Source organism: Elephas maximus, chromosome 3 (genome assembly GCF_024166365.1).
Source record: "Elephas maximus indicus isolate mEleMax1 chromosome 3, mEleMax1 primary haplotype, whole genome shotgun sequence".
Taxonomy (NCBI): Eukaryota; Metazoa; Chordata; class Mammalia; order Proboscidea; family Elephantidae; genus Elephas; species Elephas maximus.
The window spans coordinates 168,161,339-168,182,561 of record NC_064821.1 but is presented as its reverse complement, the minus strand read 5'-3'; the positions used below and the strand labels follow the sequence as shown (position 1 = coordinate 168,182,561).

Below are 21,223 nucleotides of genomic sequence, written 5' to 3'. Positions count from 1 at the left end.
CCATGTCCCCAACCCCGAAGCCGGCATCAATGGCTGTCGATTTCCCTGGGCCTAAGATAGGTCCTGCTGGACACCCTGAGTCATTCTGCCAGCCGTGGAGAGGGAATAAATTCACAACTGGGGAAAAGATAATCTGCCAGCTCCACTAACCTAGGAACCTCAGGAGAGAAGTAGCTCCTGTCCAGGCATAAACAGTCCATGGACTTTAAATACCTTTTCCCCTGCATGAACCTGTGTGGGCCTATTTCAGGAGAATAGGCCCTTATTGGCAGACTGCAACTATTTTAGCTGTGCAGTGGAGAGGTGGGTGTTTGATGTTTGACACCACTTTGCCTATTAAACAGGGCCCTCAACTACCCACATCTGGGGCCTAGGGACTGGTGGGTCCACTCAGGTCACCTAGCCACCCACAACAGGGGTCCAAGGATAACCAGTACATCCCAGGTGTTACAACCAAAGCACTGGGTGCCCATGGTCTGTCTACAGAACCCACTCACCTGTGCACTCTAGGGAACAGGGACACTCTTTCCTCACAGACACTTGGGGGGACAGTTGTCACCTCCCTGCCTTGTTCAGAGCATGGCCCCTTACTGCAACCAGATACCTGTACCTACACTGATCACCCCTGCCCCTCCATGACTGTAGGATAGAGCCTGTACCACGCACTTGAGGACCAACTACCTGGACATCTGAGCTGAATCCATACATGAAAAGTGAATGGACTGCTAGGCTCATATACCTGGTAACAGTTCTAGCCATCTAGTGACAAGACGTTAGAGCTTCAAAGGCAAAAATAATCAAGCTAGCTCACTCAAGCAGCCTATCTGGACATATCAAAACAAAACAAAGCAAGAAGCTAGGATATAGTAAGCAAACATAAAATAAATTAATACAATAACTTATAGATGGCTAGGAGACAACAGTCAATATCAAATCACATAAAGAAGCAGATCATGATTGCTTCAACAAGCTCTCAAAACAAAAAAATCGAGAGATCTTCTGGATGAAGGTGCCTTCCTGGAACTACCGGATGCAGAATACAAAAGATTAATATACAAAACTCTTCAAGACATCGGGAAGGAGATCAGGCAATATGCAGGACAAGCCAAGGAACACACAGACAAAGCAGTCGAAGAAATTAAAAAGGTTATTCAAGAACATAATGAAAAATTTAATAAGCTGCAAGGATCCATAGAGAGACAGCAATCTGAAATTCAGAAGATTCACAGTAAAATTACAGAGTTAGACAACTCAATTGAAAGTCAGAGGAGCAGAACTGAGCAAGTGGAAGGCAGGATTCATGAGACTGAAGGTAAGGCACTTGGCAGCAATATATCCGAAGAAAAATCAGATAAAAGAATTAAAAAAAATGAAGAAACCCTAAGAATCATGTGAGACTCTATCAAGAGAAATAACCTATGAGTAATTGGAGTGCCACAACAGGGAGGGATAACAGAAAATACAGAGAGAATTGTTGAAGATTTGTTGGCAGAAAAAGTCCCTGATATTGTGAAGGATGAGAAGATATCTATCCAAGATGCTCATCGAACTCCACATAAGGTAGATTTTAAAAGAAAGTCACCAAGACATATTATAATCAAATTTGCCAAAACCAAAGATAAAGAGAGAATTTTAAGAGCAGCTACAGATAAGCGAAAAGTCACCTACAAAGAGGAGTCAATAAGAATAAGCTTGGACTACTCAGCACAAACCATGCAGGCCAGAAGGTAGTGGGATGACTTATACAAGGCACTGAAGGAAAAAAATTGCCAGACAAGAATCATATATCTGGCAAAACTGTCTCTCAAATATGAAAGCGAAATTAGGACATTTCTAGATAAAGAGAAGTTTAGGCAATTCATTAAAAAAAAAAAACAAAACTACAAGAAATACTAAAAGGAGCACTGGTTAGAAAATCAGTAATATCAGATATCAACCCAAGACTAGAACACTGGACAGAACAATCTGATGTCAACCCAGATAGGGAAATTACAAAAATAAATCAAGATGAAAAAATGCTCAAAACAGGGAAACAGCGATGTCATTACGTAAAAGAAGACAACATCAAAAGAAAAAAGAGGGACTAAGAAATGTAGTCATAGATCTTTCATATGGACAGGAAGACAAGGCGATATAAAGAAATAAAATTTAGGCTTAAACCTAGAAAAATAGGCGTAAATGTTAAAGTAACTACAAAGGAGGCTAATAATCCTACTCATCAAAATAAGATACAAGAAAAAAATATAGACTCAGCAGAAACAAAATCAACAACAACGAGTAAGAGGAAAAGACAATATATAAACTACTTAACACAAAAAATTCAGTGGGAAAAAGAAACTGTCAAAAACACACAGAAAAAGACATCAGAATTACAGCACTAAATTCATACCTACCCCTAATTATGCTGAATGTAAACGGACTAAATGCACCAATAAAGACACGGAATGGCAGAATGGATAAAAAAACACGATCTGTCTATATTCTGCCTACCAGAGACACACCTTAGACTTAAGAGACACAAACAAACTAAAACTCAAAGGATGGAAAAAAATCTATCAAGCAAACAACAACCAAAAAAGAGCAGGAGTGGCAATATTAATTTCTGACAAAATAGAATTTAAAGTTAAATCCACAACTAAGGATAAGGAAAGACAGTATATAATGACTGAAGGGACAATATACCAGGAGGATATAACCATATCAAATATTTATGCACCCAATGACAGGGCTGCAAGATACATAAGACAAATTCTAACAGCATTGAAAACTGAGATAGACAGCGCCACAATTATAGTAAGAGACTTGTACGCATCACTTTCAGTGTAGGACAAAACATCCAGAAAGAAGCTGAATAAAAACACGGAAGATCTAAATGCCACAATCAACCAACTTGACCTCACAGACATATACAGAACACGCCACCCAACAGCAGCCAAGTATACTTTCTTTTCCAACGCACATGGAACATTCTCCAGAACAGACCACATCATAAAGCAAGACTTAGCAGAATCCAAAACATCGAAATATTACAAAACATCTTCTCGGACCATAAAGCCATAAAAGTAGAAATCAATAACAGAAAAAGCGGGGAAAAGAAATCAAACACTTGGGAAACTGAACAATACCCTGGGTTATAGAACACATCAAGGATGGAATAAAGAAATTCATAGAATTCAATGAGAATGAAACCAATTCCTATCAGAACCTTTGGGACACAGTGAAAGCAGTACTCAGAGGTCAATTTAAATCAATAAATGCACACATACAAAAAGAAGAAAGGGCCAAAATCAAAGAATTATCCTTACAACTTGAACAAATAGAAAGAGAGCAGCAAAAGAAATCTTCAAGCACCAGAAGAAAGCAAATAACAAAAATTAGAGCAAAATTAAATCAAATAGAAAACAGAAAAACAATTGAAAGAGTTAACAAAACCAAAAGCTGGTTCTCAGAAAAAATTAACAAAATTGATAAACCATTGGCCAAACTGACAAAAGAAAAACAGGAGAGGAAGCAAATAACCCAAATAAGAAATAAGATGGCTGATATTACAACAGACCCAACTGAAATTAAAAGAATCATATCAGATTACTATAAAAAATTGTACTCTAACAAATTTGAAAACCCAGAAGAAGTGGATGAATGTCTAGAAACACACTACCTACCTAAACTAACACAAACAGAGGTAGAACAACTAAATAAACCAGTAACAAAGAAGAGATTGAAAAGGTAATCAAAAAACTCCCAACAAAAAAAAAGCCCTGGTCCAGACGGCTTCACTGCAGAGTTCTACCAAACTTTCAGAGAAGAGTTAACACCACTACTACTAAAGGTATTTCAGAGCATAGAAAAGGATGGAATACTCCCAAACTCATTCTATGGAGCCAGTATATCCCTGATACCAAAATCAGGTAAAGGCAACACAAAAAAAGAAAATTACAGACCTATAGCCCTTATGAACTTAGATGCAAAGATCCTCAACAAAATTCTAGCCAAGAGAATTCAAAAACATGTCAAAAAAATAATTCACCATGACCAAGTGGGATTCATACCAGATACGAAGAGATGGTTCAACGTAAGAAAAGCAATTAATGTAATCCATCATATAAATAAAACAAGACAAGAACCACATGATCTTATCAATTGACACAGAAAAGGAATTTGACAGAGCTCAACACCCATTCATGATAAAAACTCAGTGGAATAGGAATAGATGGAAAATTCCTCAACATTCTGGGGTTATGCAAAGCCAACAGCCAACTTCATCCTAAATGGAGAGAGTCTGAAAGCATTCCCCCTGAGATCAGGAATCAGACAAGGATGCCCCTTATCACCACTCTTATGCAACATTGTGCTGGAGGTCCTAGCCAGAGCAATTAGGCTAGATAAAGAAAGAAGAGGCATCCAGATTGGCAAGGAAGAAGTAGAAGTATCTCTATTTACAGATGACATGATCTTATACACAGAAAACCCTAAAGAATCCTCAAGAAAACTACTGAAACTAATAGAAGAGCTCAGCAGAGTATTGGGATACAAGATAAACATCCAAAAATCAGTTGGATTCCTCTATGCCAACAAAAAGAACATTGAAGAAGAAATCACCAAATCAATACCATTTACAGTAGCCCCCAAGAAGATAAAACACTTAGGAATAAATCTTTCCAGAAAAGTAAAAGACATACAAAGAAAACAACAAGACACTACCGCAAGAAACCAAAAGAGACCTACAAAAGTGGAAAAACGTATCTTGCTCATGGATAGAAAGACCTAACATTGTAAAAATGTCTATTCTACCAAAAGCCTCTATGGATACAATGTAATTCCGATCCAAATTCCAACGAATTTAATGAGATGGAGAAACAAATCACCAATTTCATATGGAAGGGAAAGGGGCCCCAGATAAGTAAAGCATTACAGAAAAAGAAGAACAAAGTGGGAGGCCTCGCTCTACTTGATTTTACAATCTATTACACTGCCACAGTAGTCAAAACAGCCTGGTAGTGGTATAACAACAGATACTTAGACCAATGGAACAGAATTGAGAATCCAGACATAAATCCATCCACATATGAGCAGCTGATATTTGACAAAGGCCCAAAGTCAGTTAAATGGGGAAAAGACAGTGTCTTTAACAAATGGTGCTGGCATAACTGGATATCCATCTGCAAAAAAATCAAACAAGACCCATACTTCACACCGCGCACAAAAACGAACTCAAAATGGATCAAAGACCTGAATATAAAATCTAAAACAATAAAGATCATGGAAGAAAAAACAGGGACAATGCTAGGAGCCCTAATACATGTCATCAACAGCATGCAAACATTATTAACAATGCAGAAAAGAAACTAGATAACTGGGAGCTCCTAAAAATTAAACACGTATGCTCATCCAAAGACTTCACCAAAAGAGTAAAAAGATTACCTACAGACTGGGAAAAAGTTTTTAGCTATGACATTTCTGATTAGTGTCTTATGTCTAAAGTCTACATGATACTGCAAAAACTCAACTACAAAAAGACAAATAACCCTATTAAAAAATGGGAAAAGAATCTGAACTGGTACTTTGCTGCTACATGAGGAAACACTCAGGATTATTAGCCATTAGAATAATGCAAATCAAAACTACAGTGAGATTCCAACTCACTCCAACAAGGCTGGCATTAATCCAAAAACACAAAATAATAAATGTTGGCAAGGTTGTGGAGAGACCAGAACACTTGTACGCTTCTGATGGGAATTTAAAATGGTACAAACACTTTGGAAATTGATTTGGCGCTTCCTTAAAAAGCTAGAAATAGAACTACCACATGATCCACCAATCCCACTCCTTGGAACATCCTAGAGAAATAAGAGCCTTTACACGAACAGATACATGCACACCCATGTTTATTGCAGCACTGTTTACAACAGCAAAAAGATGGAAGCAACCAAGGTCCCCATCAATGGGTGAATGGATAAATTATGGTATATTCACACAATGGGATACTACGCATAGATAAAGAACAGTGATGAAACCGTGAAACATTTCGTAACATGGAGGAATCTGGAAGGCATTATGCTGAGTGAAATCAGTTGCAAGAGGGCAAATATTTTATAAGACCACTATTATAAGAACTCAAAAAATAGTTTAAAAAGAGAAGAAAATATCCTTTGATGGTTACCGGAGCAGGGAGAGAGGGAGGGAAAGGGGTTTTCACTAATTAGATAGTGAAAAAGAACTATTTTAGGTGAAGGGAAAGATAACACAGAATACAGGAGAGGTCAGCACAACTGGACTAAACGAAAAGCAAAGAAGTTTCCTAAATAAACTGAATGCTTCGAAGGCCAGTGTAGTAGGAGCAAGGGTTTAGGAACCATGGTTTCAGGGGACATCTAAGTCAACTGGCATAATAAAATCTATTAAGAAAACATTCTGCATCTCACTTTGGAGAGTGGTGTCTGGGGTCTTAAAAGTTAGCAAGTGGCCATCTAAGATGCAACAATTGGTCTCAACCCACCTGGAGCAAAGAAGGATGAAGAACACCAAAGATACAAGGTAATTATGAGCACAAGGGCCACATAAACCAGAGACTACATCAGCATGAGACCAGAAGAACTACATGGTGCCCAGCTGTTACCAATGACTGCCCTGACAGGGAACACAACAGAGAACCCCTGAGGGAGCAGGAGAGCAGTGAGATGCAGACCTCAGATTCTCGGAAGAAGACCAGACTTAACGGTCTGACTGAGACTAGAAGGACCGTGGAGGTCATGGTCCCCAGACCTTCTGGTAGCCCAAGTCAGGAACCATTCCCAAGGCCAGCTCTTCAGACAGGGACTGGACTGGACTATGTGATAGAAAATGATACTGGTGAAGAGTGAGCTTCTTGGATCAAGTAGACACATGAGACTACGTGGGCAGTTCCTGTCTGGAGAAGACATGAGAGGGTAGAGGGGGTTAGAAGCTGGCCGAATGGAAACAAAATTAGAGAATGGAGGGAAGGACTGTGCTGTCTCATTGGGGGAGAGCAACTAGGAGTACATAAAAATATAGCAAAGTTTATATAAGTTTTTGTATGAGAGACTGACTTGGCTTGTAAACTTTCACTTAATGCACAATAAAAAAATTTTTTTTTAAGTTTTCTCATTTAGAGTAAAAACTGGAAGAGAAATGGACACAGTAATACTGATAGGAAATGGCAATATAAAATATGTTCCTGTTGTTGTAAGTGCCATCGAGTCAGTTTCAACTCATAGTGATCCTATGTACAACAAAACAACAAAAGGAAACACTGCCCTGTCCTGTGCCATTCACACAACTGTTGCTATGTTTGAGCCCATTGTTGAAGTAACTGTGTCAATCCATCTCATTGAGGGTCTTCCACTTTTTTGCTGACCCTCTACTTTACCAAGCATGATATCCTTCTCCAGGGACTGGTCCCTCCTGGTAACATATCCAAAGTACGTGAAATAAAGTCCTGCCAACCTCGTTTCTAAGGAGCATTCTGACTGTATTTCTTCCAAGACAGATTTGTTTGTTCTTCTGGCAGTCCGTAGTATATTCAATATTCTTCATCACCCCATAATTCAAAGACATCAATTCTTCTTTGATTTTCCTTATTCATTGTCCAGCTCTCAAATGCATATGAGGCAACTGAAAATACCATGGCTTGTCCTCAGTGTTTGCTTTTTAACACTTGAAAGAAGTCTTTTGCAGCAGACTTGCCCAATGCAACGTGTCTTTTGATTTTTTGATGGCTGCTTCCATAGGTGTTGAGTGTGGATCCAAGTAAAATTAAATCCTTGACAACTTTAATCTTTTCTCCATTTATCATGATGTTGCTTATTTGTCCAATTATGAGGATTTTCTTTATGTCGAGGTGTAATCCATACTGAAGGCTGTGGTCTTTGATCTTCATCAGTAAGTGCTTCAAGCCCTCTTCACTTTCATCAAGCAAAATTGTGTAATCTGTATAACGCAGGTTGTTAATGAGTCTTCCTCCAATCCTGCTGCCCCATTCTTCTTCATGTAGTCCAGCTTCTCGAATTATTTGCTAAGCATACAGACTGAGTAAATATGGTGAAAGGATACGACCTTGACACACACCTTTCCTGATTTTAAATCATATAGCATAAAATGTAATATAAAAATACTGTACCCTGTACTGATGCATAAATGAAGTTCATATTCACATTCAGAGTGATATTTTGTAATGAATCCTCAAACAAACTTTGAAACTGAGTTCACATGCATAGGAATATGCTGACATTTATAATTTTTTTTAACCTCATGAATTCTTTGAAAAGGCTTTCTGCATAAACTAGAGGCCAAATATATACGTATTATATATTACAAACATATGGTTTAAAGTGATGCTTCTCACGATTATAAAAGGAAATACAGTCAAGATACTACCAACTAAACCTTGGGCTAATCATTTTACCTATTATTTATAAATATCTCCAACCATAAGAGCTGTGATATATTTACAAAAACAAATGCTTCCATTATATTTTACTCTAAGACCAGTATCATGATTATACTGAGAGGAAAATGTAATACCTCCTATATTCTGCTCCTCTGAAAAGGTTTAGAGGGTTTCTCCATACCTTGCATTCTAAAAAACAAGAGAGAAAAAATGAAAAAATGAGGCAGTTTAATCAAATGCAGTTAAATCTTCATTTAACCAACATTTATTGTATAGCATAGCAGTAGCCACAGACGGTACAAAGGTGAATATGGCAGAGATGGGCCTCCTCTCAAGAAGCATACAATTAAATCTAGACATTTCTTATCTGTCTTCATAGCATTAGGCTCACAATTCAATTATAGCATTTACCATATTAAAATGTGATTATCTGGTTGGTTTTCAGTTTCTCCCTTTAAGATGTGATCTCTTAAAACTTTGTTCATTTTTTTTTTTCCCCTGGAGTTAGCACAGGATCTGGAACTGACATGTTTAATTGAATTAAATGAAGCATGGGAGTTAGTCTTGTAAACAACTAACCTAAACTGTCCGATAAGTGCTACAGTAGAGATATGTTTTACTCGAAGAGAATAAAAGGAAGTGATTAATTTTACTCTGGGGGAAATCAGAAGGCTTTATAAAGGAGGTGACATTTGAACTGCACTGTAAAAGATGAGAAGAAGGTAACAGATGAAGAACATTCCGAGCAAAGGAAGTATCATAACACCACACAGCATGGTTAAGATACAACACAGGGTAGGCGGTGGGAAAGAGCTGTAAATGAGGCTAGAAGAAACAACAGGGGAGATTTACAAAGGTGCTTATATACCATATTAAGGAGTTTAGATATTTTCCTTAGTCAATAAGCTTTAGTCTGAAAGCTTTCAGAAGTCATCAAAGGCTTATAGGCAGAAAAAATAACAAACACCAAATCTTTGTTTACAGCAGAAGCTATCAGAGTATGATTCATGGAACCACAAAGTAACAACTCTTTTAGCAATAAATACCAAAATCGTATTTGCCTTTTTAACTGTGTTGACTTGAACTCAGTTGCATGACCCTGAGAATAAGAGCTTCCTTAAATTTTGTGTGTTAGGTATCCCACTTGCGTCACCCTAGTACCAGCCCCGAAAAGTTGAACTGATGGTATAAAATTAAAAGTGAGTAAACCTGCTAGTATTTTAACATGAGTCAAGCAGTGACCACATTGTACTAGTAGTCACTGTATTCACCACCACGTCCTTGCAGTAAAACCAAAGCAAAGTTCACTTAAACATCATACCAAGTACGATGGTAACAAAACACCAAGCCAGTTGCCATTGAGTCGATTCTAACTCATGGTGACCCCGTGCGTTTCAGGGTAGAAGTGTGCTCCATAGGGTTTTCAGCAGTTATGATCTGTCGGAAGTAGATCACCAGGCCTTTCTTCCAAGACGCCTCTGGGTAGATTCAAACTGATTCAAAGCTGAGCGCTTAACTGTTTGTACCACCCAGGGACTCCTAAGTATAATGATACCCAAAACCAAATTCACTGCCAACGAGTCGATTCCAACTCATAGTGACCCTATAGGAAAGAGAAGAACTGCCTTACAGGGTTTCTAAGGCTGTAAATCCTTGCAGAAGCTGACTACCACATCTTTCACCAGTGGTGGATTTGAACCACCGACCCTTCGGTTAGCAGCCAAGCACTTAACCACTTCATCACCAGGGGCTCCTAAGTATGATGGTAGTCTCTAGTAAAAGCAATTGTTTTATGAGCTGAACTGTCCACTTTTTTCATGGAACACTACTTTTACTTGAAAGACCCTGAGAGAAAAACCTGTGGTTATTCAGACAGGTAGTTAGCAGACATTTTCTCAAAAATGAATAAAGTGAGTCAGTTAGCTTCAAGGAAAACAACTAGCAGTACTTATTGCAATAAAATTTGAGCTTTCAAGTGAATATTAGAATTTTGGAAAACCTGTATCTGCTACCATGAGCCTGGCAACTTCCCAGTACTTAAAGGCTTTTCTGTGGGAGTAGAGGTGATATTAATGAATGTGATTTTTTAAAATACTGTATAATAAGACATGCCCACATTTGGAAGATCTACATAATTCAGCAAACAACTAATTTCCAAATGACTAACACATAGTGTCATAAAATTATGCATAAGTAAAAGATTTAAGCAAACTGTAAGATACACCAAAGGATATTAAGGTAACAGAGAATGAAAAGCTCATTGATATGGCTTCAGATTCCACATTGCAATTAACCTTTTATCAAGTTTTGATGTAGTATCAAAAAAGAATATTCACAATTTTCTGAAAAGGCTATCAAAATACTGCTCCCTTTTCCAACTTTGTGAGACAAGATTTTCTTCATATATTTTAATCAAAACAACACATTAAAACAGAGTGAACGCAGGAAGTAGACTGAGAATAAGCTGTCTTCTATTTAAGAGATTTAAACAAATATAAAACAACGCCAGTCTTCTGACTGAACTTTTTTCTGTTTTGGAAAATATAATTATTCATATAATATGTTAACATACATCGGATTTATTATTGTTTTTAAAAGAATTAATAAATATTTTTTTAATTTCTACTTTAATTCCTATCACAGTAAATGCTGATGGATACAATCATGTAAACAAAAGCTCTCTGAGGACTTCACTAATTTTTAAGTGTATAAAGGAATCCTGAATTGAAAAAGTTAGAGAACCACTTTTTTTGCACAGTAAGGGTAGAGAATGGACTAGAAAGAGTGGTAGCAGAGGCAGGGAAACCAGTTAAGACACCATTGCAATAGTTACGGAAAGACATGCAGAGGGCCTAGATAAAAGGCAATGAATGTTAAAATACAAGAAGTAGAATGGTGTCACGATAATTTTTGAGGAGGAATCAATAAAATTTGGGGTTCCACTGTCTGGGGATCACAGGGAAGAAAGGATAAATATAAGAGAAATAATCTGAAACAATGTAAAGGTTTCTGGTATGGGAATTGGGTACCATTAACAGATGGGAGGACTGTGGATGGAGGCCTATCAGAAGAAGATAATTAGTTCCATTTTGGACCGGGTGAGTTCAGGTGCTTAGGGCCGGCCATCAAAGGCAGAGATTTCTAGAAAACATAACGTGGGTTTAAAATTTAAGAGAGAGCTTATGGGTAGGGTTCCCCCAGCATACACATGGTAAGCAGTATTACAGAATGAGGTGCACTTACCCAGGGAAAGAATGTCGAACAAAAAGAGAACTTTGACTCAGTTTTGAGGACCAATTCAAGCATCTCCTCTGTGAAACATTTTGTGACCCTCCTTCTAAGAATAATAGACCATTTACTCCTTATCTGTCACTATAGTATCTTTAAGAAAAAATTATTTATTTTTGATGGCAATATATGCAACTTTGTGGCACAGTCCTATTTTGTCCCTTAGGGTCGCTATGAGTTGGAATTGACTTGATAGCAATGGGGTTTTTTTTGTTGTTGTTTATTTGCAACTTCACTGCCATAGATCACTCTGTGTGGCCTTTCTAGCCATGGTCTTGTAACCCCCACCCAAGTGATTGGGCAGCACTGTGCAGATATGGTAACTGTAGCCCACCAAGGGGGCTGGTCAGTTTTGCCAGAGGTGGTAAAAAGAGAAGAGTCCACCACCACCAAGGAAGAACAGCCAGGAGTCAGGACATCCGTTGCACCCAGGATCCCTGCACTGAGAAACTCCTGGAACCAGGAGACTGAGAAAGAGGAGAGAGAGGAGAGAGACAAAGAGAGAGTTGTAACCCTGAAGACAGTGAGAAGCGGTGGCAGAAGAGATCCAGTAGCAGAGACGTGGCAGCAGGAGACAGCGCAGTGACCTTCCCAGACCACAGAGAGAGAAAGCTGATTGCCTTTGGGCAGAGGCCTAGGGCCAGGGAGAGGTGTGCCTACAAGCATGGCTGAGAAGAGGCTGTCCTGATGGGAGAACTGTATCCTGAGTGTCCCTGAGCCTGAATTGTAACTGTAACTTCCCTAACAAACCCCATAATAGTGACTATTGTCTGAGTTCTATATGGCCATTGCAATGAATTGTCGAACCCAGCAGTAAAGTAGAGAGTGCCATGGGAAGGACAGTTGGTGCCAGAATTGGTAAAGATGGTGGTTTCAAAAGGAGGCATGTCTAACTTCCGTGCCATAGGAATCAGCCTTGGGCTGTTGATCTTGATTCTCCTTCCCACTTGTGAAGTTAGAGGATGTCAGACACCACTCCCATGCCATTTTACAGCAACCAAACACACATCCATTCACAATATCTACATGAAAAGGTTCAGTAAAACTCGTTACATCTCCCATTCTGTCACCATTCTCACTTTCTCTACTCATATTGGTTCCTCACCATTAGAGTAACTGTTGTCCATTTAAACTCATAGACAATTCTTCTTATGTGCACTATGCTCGAGACAAATGTTCTTTATTAATTGGGTTAAATTATTGTTTAGTTTAACAATGGCTTCATGGGGTAGTTTAAGCTCGAGGTTTAGAGGTTATTTCTGGGCATTAGATTGGAGGTTCCCTCAGTCTTAAGGGATCTAGTAGCTACCAGGGACGGGGTGTGGGGAGGGTAGGGAAACGGAAAACCACTCACTGGGAAGTACCGAATTTTTGTCTATGGTGACAGGAAAACTGGCATCCACTAAGGGCAAAATACAGCTGGGGAAGGGCTGCCTGCTCAAAGTAGAGTCAACCTTAATGACCTTCATTTGCTGATGTGGCATGACTCAAGAAGAAACAGCTGCAAACAGCCATTAATAATTGGAACGTGGAATGACGAAGTATGAATCTAGGAAAATAGGAAATCGTCAAAAATGAAATGGAATGCATAAAGATCAACATCATAGCCATTGGTGAGCTAAAATGGACTGGTATTGGTCATTTTGAAACGGACAATCATATGGTCTACTATGCCAGGAATGACAACTTGAAGAGGAATAGTGTTGCATTCACCATCAAAAAGAACATTTCAAGATCTATCCTGAAGTACAACACGGTCAGTGATAGGATAATATCCATACACATACAAAGATAACCAGTTAAAATGACCATTATTCAAATTTACATACCAACCACTAAGGCCAAAGATGAAGAAATTGAAGACTTTTATCAGCTTTTTTTTTTTTTTTTCTGCAGTCTGCAATTGATCAAACATGCAATCAGGATGCACTGATAATTACTGGTGATTGGAATGCGAAACTTGGAAACAAAGAAGGATTGGTAGTTGGAAAATACAGCCTTGGTGACAGAAATGATGCTGCAGATTGCATGACTGAATTTTGCAAGACCAACTACTTCTTCATTGCAAATACCTTTTCTCAACAACGTGAACGGCGACTATACACACGGACCGCACCAGATGGAATACACAGGAATCAAATTGACTACATCTGCGGAAAGAGAAGACGGAAAATCTCAGAACAGTCAGAACAAGGCCAGGGGCTGACTGCGGATCAGACCATCAATTACTCATAGGCAAGTTCAAGTTGAAACTGAAGAAAATTAGAACAAGTCCATGACAGCCAAAGTACAACCTTGAGTATATCCCACCTGAATTCAGAAGACAATCCCAAGAATAGATTTGACACACTGAACACTAATGAAGTGAAGACCAAACGAGTTGTGGAAAGACATCATACATGAAGAAAGCAAGAGGTCACTAAGAAGACAAGAGAGAAAAAAAAGACCTAAGTGGATGTCAAAAGAGACTCCAAAACTTGCTCTTGAACATCAAGTAGCTAAAGCAAAAGGAAAAAATGATGAAGTAAAAAAGCTGGAAGATTTCAAATGGTGGCTCGAGTAGACAAAGTATTACGAGGACATGTATTAAGAGCTGGAGATAGAAAATCAAAAAGGAAGAACACATCAGACATTTCTCAAGCTGAAAGAACTGAAGAAACAATTCAAGCCTCGAGTTGCAATAGTGAAGGATTCTATCGGAAAAATATTAAACGATGCGGGAACCATCGAAAGAAGATGGAAAGAATACACAGAGTCATTATACCATAAAGAATTGGTCGACATTCAACCATTTCAGGAGGTAACATATGATCAGAAACCAATGGTACTGAAGGAAGAAATCCAAGATGGACTGAAGGCATTGGCAAAAAACAAGGTTCCAGAAATTGACAGAATACCAACTGAGATGTTTCAACAAATTAATGTAGCACTGGAGGTGCTCACTCATCTATGCCAACAAATTTGGAAGACAGCTACCTGGCCAACTGACTTCAAGAGATCCATATTTATGCCTATTCTCAAGAAAGGAGATCGAACTAAATGCAGAAATTATTGAACAATATCATTAGTATCACACACAAGCAAAATTTTGCTGAAGATCATTCAAAAGTGGCTGCAGCAGTGTATCAATAGGGAACAGCCAGAAATTCAAGCCAAACGTAGAAGAGGATGTGGAACCTGGGATATCACAGCTGACGTCAGATGGATCCTGGCTGAAAGCAGAGAATACCAGAAAGATGTTTACCTGTGTTTTACTGACTATGCTAATGCATTTGACTGTGCGGATCATAACAAATTATGGATAACACTGCAGAGAATGGGAATTCAGGAACACTTAATTGTGCTCATGAGGAATCTGTACATGGATCAAGAAGCAGTCATTCAAACAGACAAGGGGATACTGCATGATTTAAACTCAGGAAAGGTGTGTGTCAGGGTTTTATCGTTTCACCATACCTATTCAAGCTGTAAGCTAAGCAAATAATTCGAGAAGCTGGACTACATGAAGAAGAACAGGGCAGCAGGATTGGAGAAAGACTCAGTAACAACCTGTGTTGTGCAGATGACACAACCTTGCTTGCTGAAAGTGGAAAGGACTTGAAGCACGTCCTGATGAAGATCAAAGACCACAGCCTTCAGTATAGACTACACCTCAACATAAAGAGAACAAAAATCCTCACAACCGGACCAATAAGCCACATCATGATAAACGGAAAAAAAACTGAAGGTGTCAAGGATTTCATTTTACTTGGATCCACAATCAACACCCATGGACGCAGTAGTCACGAAATCAAACGACAGATAGCATTAGGCAAATCCGCTGCAAAACACCTTTTTAAAGTGTTGAAAAGCAAAGATGAGGACTAAGGTGCACCTGACCCAAGCCATGGTGTTTTCAACCGCCTCATATGCGTGAGAAAGCTGGACAATGAATAAGGAAGTCCGAAGAAAGCGCCTTTGAATTGTGGTGTTGGTGAAAAATATTGAATACACCACAGACTGCCAAAAGAACGAGCAAATCTGTCTTGGAAGAAGTACAACCAGAATGCTCCTTAGAAACAAGGATGGCGGACTATGTGCTCACATACTTTGTACATGTTTTCAGGAGGGATCAGTCCCTGGAGAAGGACACCATGAGAGGTAAAATAGAAGGTCAGCAAAAAGGAGCAAGACTCTCAGCAAGATGGACTGACACAGTGGCTGCAACAATGGACTCAAGCATAGTAACAATTGTGAGGATGGTGCAGGAGTAGGCAGTGTTTCTTTTTGTTGTGCATAGTGTCGCTACAAGTAGGAACTGATTTGAGGGCACCTAACAACAACAACAAGGGCAACAGTTATATAAACAAATGTAGCTGTTACCATTAAGCTGCATACCAGGAAAAAAGAAAGGGGGGGAGGCAAAATGGCAAATAACATGTTTTACATAATTTTACAACAGCAGTCAAAAAAAGTGTAACTCTATACCTGTTGATACTACTTATGTATAACTAACCATTTCATGGGATTATTTTCTTGGTTCGAAGGCTTAGGGTCATAGCTTCGTGGGTCTATCTAGTCAAAGTCTAATGTTTTTAGAGTTTCTGTTCTATCTCCTAATTCAGTAAGCAGTGGCTGAGATCTTAAAAGCTTGCAAGCAGCCACCTAAGATGCAACAATTAGTCTTTATTCACCTGGAGCTAGTGCTTCGAACTGGTTGTAACTGGTTCAGTCATGGCCAAGTGAAACAAGGACAGCATATGTGTTGCACAGCAACCAAATCTATCACACAGGCTTTTTGACCTGAGTAGGAAACCGGCAGTCGTGTCCCTCCATCACCCCACAAACATGGTGTAGCTTAAAGATGGCAGCCACTGAGCTGCTTTGAACGTGTGTTGCTCTCCACAGTCCTGCCAATAATCCAATCTCCCGCATCAGGCTCCTGAAAATTTCCTGATGTGGGAGACTGGATTATAGGCAGAACTGTGGAGACCAACACACATTCAAAGTGGAGCAGCCAACAGCCATCTCTGAGTAGGGCACCTCTGCCTATTTCGTACTCAAGTCAAAGCCCAGAGCAAGAGATTTGGTTGCTATGCAACGTGCATGCTGCCCTTTTTTCCCATGGCCATGACTGAACCACTTCTAATCAGCTGAAAGCCCTGCTTCAGTAGGCCATGACTGAACCATTTAGAACCAATTCAAAGCCCTGTCTGGAGCAACAGAGGAAGAAAGAGACCCAGAAATCAAAGAAGGAAATGGACTACAGGTTTAATTACCTCCATAAACTACTAAAACCATTTCAAGAGGTAGCATATGATCAGGAACCAACAGTACCGAAGGAAGATGTCCAAGCTGCACTGAAGGCACTGACGAAAAGCAGGCCTCCAGGAATTGACGGAATATCAACTGAGATGTTTCAACAAATGGATGCAGCGCTGAAAGTGCTTACTCACCTATGTCAAAAAAATTGGAAGACAGACACCTGGCCAACCAACTGGGAGAGATCCATATTTACGCCTATTCCCAAGAAAAGTGGTCCAACTGAATGTGGAAATTATCGAACAATATCATTAATTTCCCATGCAAGCAAAATTTTGCTGAAGATCATTCAAAAGTGGCTGCAGCAGTGTATCAACACAGAACTTCGGGCTGGTTTCAGAAAAGGACTTAGACCCAGGAATATCATTGCTGATGTCAGATGGATCCTGGCTGAAAGCAGAGAATACCAGAAGGATGCTTACCTGTGTTTTATTGACTATGCAAATGCATTCGACTGTGTGGATCATAACAAATTATGGATAACACTGCAAAGAATGGGAATTCCAGAACACTTAATTGTGTTCATGAGGAAGCTGTACATAGATCAAGAGGCATTTGTTTGGACAGAACAAGGGGATACTGACTGGTTTAAAGTCAGGAAAGGTGTGCGTCAGGGTTTTATCCTGTCACCATACCTATTCGATCTGTATGCTGATCAAGTAATCCGAGAAGCTGGAGTATATGAAGAACAGGGCAGCAGGATTGGAGGAAGACTCATTAATAACCAGTGTTATATAGATGACACAAGCTTGCTTGCTGAAAGTAAAGAGGACTTGAAACACTTACTGGTGAAGATCAAAGACCACAGCCTTCAGTATGGATCGCATCTCAACATAAAGAAAACAAAAATCCTCACAACTGGACCAATAAGCCACATCATGATAAACAGAGGAAAGACCGAAGTTGTCAAGGATTTCATTTTACTTGGATCCCATGGAAGCAGTAGTCAAGAAATCAAAAGACACATTGCATTGGGCAAATCTGCTGCAAAGGACCTCTTTAAAGTGTTGAAAAGCAAAGATGTCACCTTAAAGACTAAGGTATGCCTGACCCAAGCCATGGTATTTCCAATGGCATCATACGCATATGAAAGCTGGACAATGAAAAAGGAAGATCGAAGAAGAATTGACACCTTTGAATTATGGTGTTGGGGAAGAATATTAAATATACCATGGACTGCAAAAAGAACAAATAAATCTGTCTTGGCAGAAGTACAACCAGAATGCTCCTTAGAAGCAAGGATGGCGAGACTGTGTCTTACATACTTTGGACATGTTGTCAGGAGGGATCAGTCTGTGGAGAAGAACATCATGCTTGGTAAAGTACAGGGTCAGTGGAAAAGAGGAAGATCCTCAGTGAGACGGACTGGCACAGTGGCTGCAACAATGGGCTCAAGCATAACAACGACTGTAAGGATGGCACAGGACCGGGCAGTGTTTCGTTCTGTGCTACACAGGGTCACTATGAGTCGGAACCAACTCGACAGCACCTAACAACAATAACAACATAAACTACTACCTCCATTACCACGAGACCAGACGAAATGGATGGTGCCCAGCTACCATTACTGAACGTTTTGATCAAAGACCCAAGAGATGGATCCTGATGAAAAGGAGGAAAAGCATGGAACAAAACTTCAAACTCATGGAAACTAGACTTACTGAATCATGATAGTATCCTATATTGTCTATAAAAGCAGCTAACTATACCCTTTTGCAATCATTTATTTCTATGTCTGTTATCATCTACCAAACTGTAATGTCCTTAAGGTGCTCTTCACGCTCTCATTATGCAATGGTCTTTCAATAGGGAATATTTATATAATGCATTACTGCTATAATTATTTATATCCTGAACACTTAGCTTCTTGAGGACAAATCTGTCATATTCATCTTTATATATTTTGTTCTTAGGAGATCTATAATTATTTCATGAAAGGGAAAAGGAGAAAGAAGGGGAAAGAAAACTACCATTATCCCTTTCTGTACTCTTAAATGGCTGCCAACCGTATTCCCACTATTCCTGGTCAATATTCACTTATACTTCAGGACACAGCTTAAAATGGTACTTCCTGAGGGACTTTCCCTAACCACATCTGAAAAGTGCCAACAATTGCACTCAGGTAATATTTTTCCACTAAACTAACATAACCCTAGTGGTTCAGTTTATTGAACAAATGAGATATTAAGACAATCTCATGGAATTAACACATTTATATTATTAATGGCTGATTACTACCTATACCAAATGAAAGTAATGATAATCCAAAAATGTTGTTTCTGTTAGGTTCTGAAATTTCTACCTCTCTAATTACGTATCATTTTAAATAATACTAAATTTACTTTGTATTTCTAGGTACAAATAGAGAAATAGTCTACAATTAAAGTCAGACAATGGATACACATATATGAATAACTGAGATTTTGATGCCTGTGTAATTATACTGAGAGGAAAAAATATTTTTCCTACTTTGCTTTTTTGGCAGAGATGGCTAATTGTCTCTGTTCTCTCCTTTGTCAGTAATAGGTACCCTGATTATCAGCTGGGCATATCTTTACTGAGAAAATGATTACATTTCCTAGCCGCCTTTATGGCTAGGTGTAGCTATTTAACAAAAGTCTAACCAGTAGAAAATAAGTGTAAAGATCATGTAAAACTTCCGGAAAGCGTCCTTGGCTGCTGTGGGGGTGGAGACGGGGTAAGGAGTACCCTCCTGGCCTTCTCTTCTTCTGGCTGATTGGAATGTGAATATGACTGGCTGAAATCAAAGCAACTATCTTAGACCACAAGGTAAAAACTTCATTTGAAGATGGCAGGTTAATAAAATAGAAGGAGTCTACATCTCTGATAATCATTGAGCATTCCATACTAGCCATGGATTACCTACATTTACATGAAAGAGAAATAATCCTCTCAGTCATTTTGAGTTTTCTATCTCCAACAACCAAACTCAATCTTAACTACACAGCTCTGAAAGTGTATTAGATAAGTAGTTACCTGACAAATTCTGTCTGCTGGTTTCACTTTCTCTGTTGCTGGAAGGAGAACCTGGCTCTGAAATGCTGCTCTCTGTTCCTCCCATCAGTGGTCGCAAATGGCTTACAGACACTTGCTCAATAAAAGATGTGCCATGCCTATGGAAGTACCACCATTCAAATACCTATGACAAACAGAAAACATCCTTCGGTTAAAACAGATTTGATCAGCAGTATGTGAGCTGAAATTAAAACATTCTCTCAAGATAACCCCCTGCCCCCCGCCCAGGAAAAAAATACCCATACCCATTGCCACTGAGTCGATTCTGACTCACAGTGACCTTACAGGAGAGAGTAAAACTGATCCATAGAGTTTCGAAGGAGCGTCTGGTGGATTCAAACTGCTGACCTTTTGGTTAGCAGCCACAGCACTTAACCACTACGCCACCAGGGTTTCCATATAAATATATGTAAAGCTTATACACACACATGATTATATAACTTTGAATACTAATGAAGACTATGGAGGATAGTTACCAAAATTGGTTGTTTACTTAGTTGTTTACTAGGTAACTAAAATATAAGACAGTCCTTTTTAAATCAGGAACATTTGAAAACACTTTAAATGCACTTTTATTCCAAAAACAAGCCAAACACAAGATTCCCCAATAACATATGCCAAGCAAAATTGAAATATCTTTTTTATAGTTTTGTCACGATATTTAGGCAAGCTCAGGAAAAACTGGCATGTATTTGTAAACAAAATATTAAAAAATAGTAAGTATTTAACCTAAAAATAATTTGATTCTGTTATGATGCACCGTCATTTTATTCCATCTGTAGCATAATTAAAAGAAAAGCAATTCTGATATAACTGGCAGTGAGTGAAGCATTAGATTGGGGTCAGAATGACTGTGTTTGATTCCCAGTTCAACTGTTTATTAGCTGTTTACTTTGGACAAGTCACTTTACCTTTCAGAGCCTCATTGTTTTCAGCATATAGTTAAATGTAGTTAACAAGAATTATCAGAAAGTGCCCACAGAGCAATGAAGTATTACTCCAGTATTTGGCAGTATTACTAATATAGGTTGAGAGTCAGGTTGATTCCCATGTTAAACCATTTAAAAACCAGGATATTCACCTCTTTCTGTTACCATGGTCTATCACTGTTACAAAAACAGAGTCCAAAAGCTCTCTGTGCTGAATTAGCAGAATGCTTCAGATTTGGATATCTCCAACCTTCCCAACACT

General features: G+C 38.9%; 1 protein-coding gene across 7 annotated transcripts in view; it reads right to left on the bottom strand.

The window, feature by feature from the left end:
- The window catches only part of ST7L (suppression of tumorigenicity 7 like), a 185,534-nt gene that overhangs the window by 155,239 nt on the left and 9,072 nt on the right, over window positions 1–21,223 (bottom strand). For 6 of the 7 annotated variants that reach the window (XR_007516743.1, XM_049880060.1, XM_049880061.1 and 3 more), the window contains exons 3-4: window positions 19,994–20,156; window positions 8,542–8,596 (exon numbers count right to left, since the gene is read on the bottom strand). Coding sequence is in view for 5 of the 7 variants with exons in the window: in XM_049880060.1 (XP_049736017.1) it covers window positions 8,542–8,596; window positions 19,994–20,156 (218 nt within the window). In the remaining 2 variants the exon portion in view is untranslated. Of the gene's footprint in view, window positions 1–8,541; window positions 8,597–19,993; window positions 20,157–21,223 lie in introns of those variants that run through there. The other variant, XR_007516744.1, reaches the window with a different exon arrangement.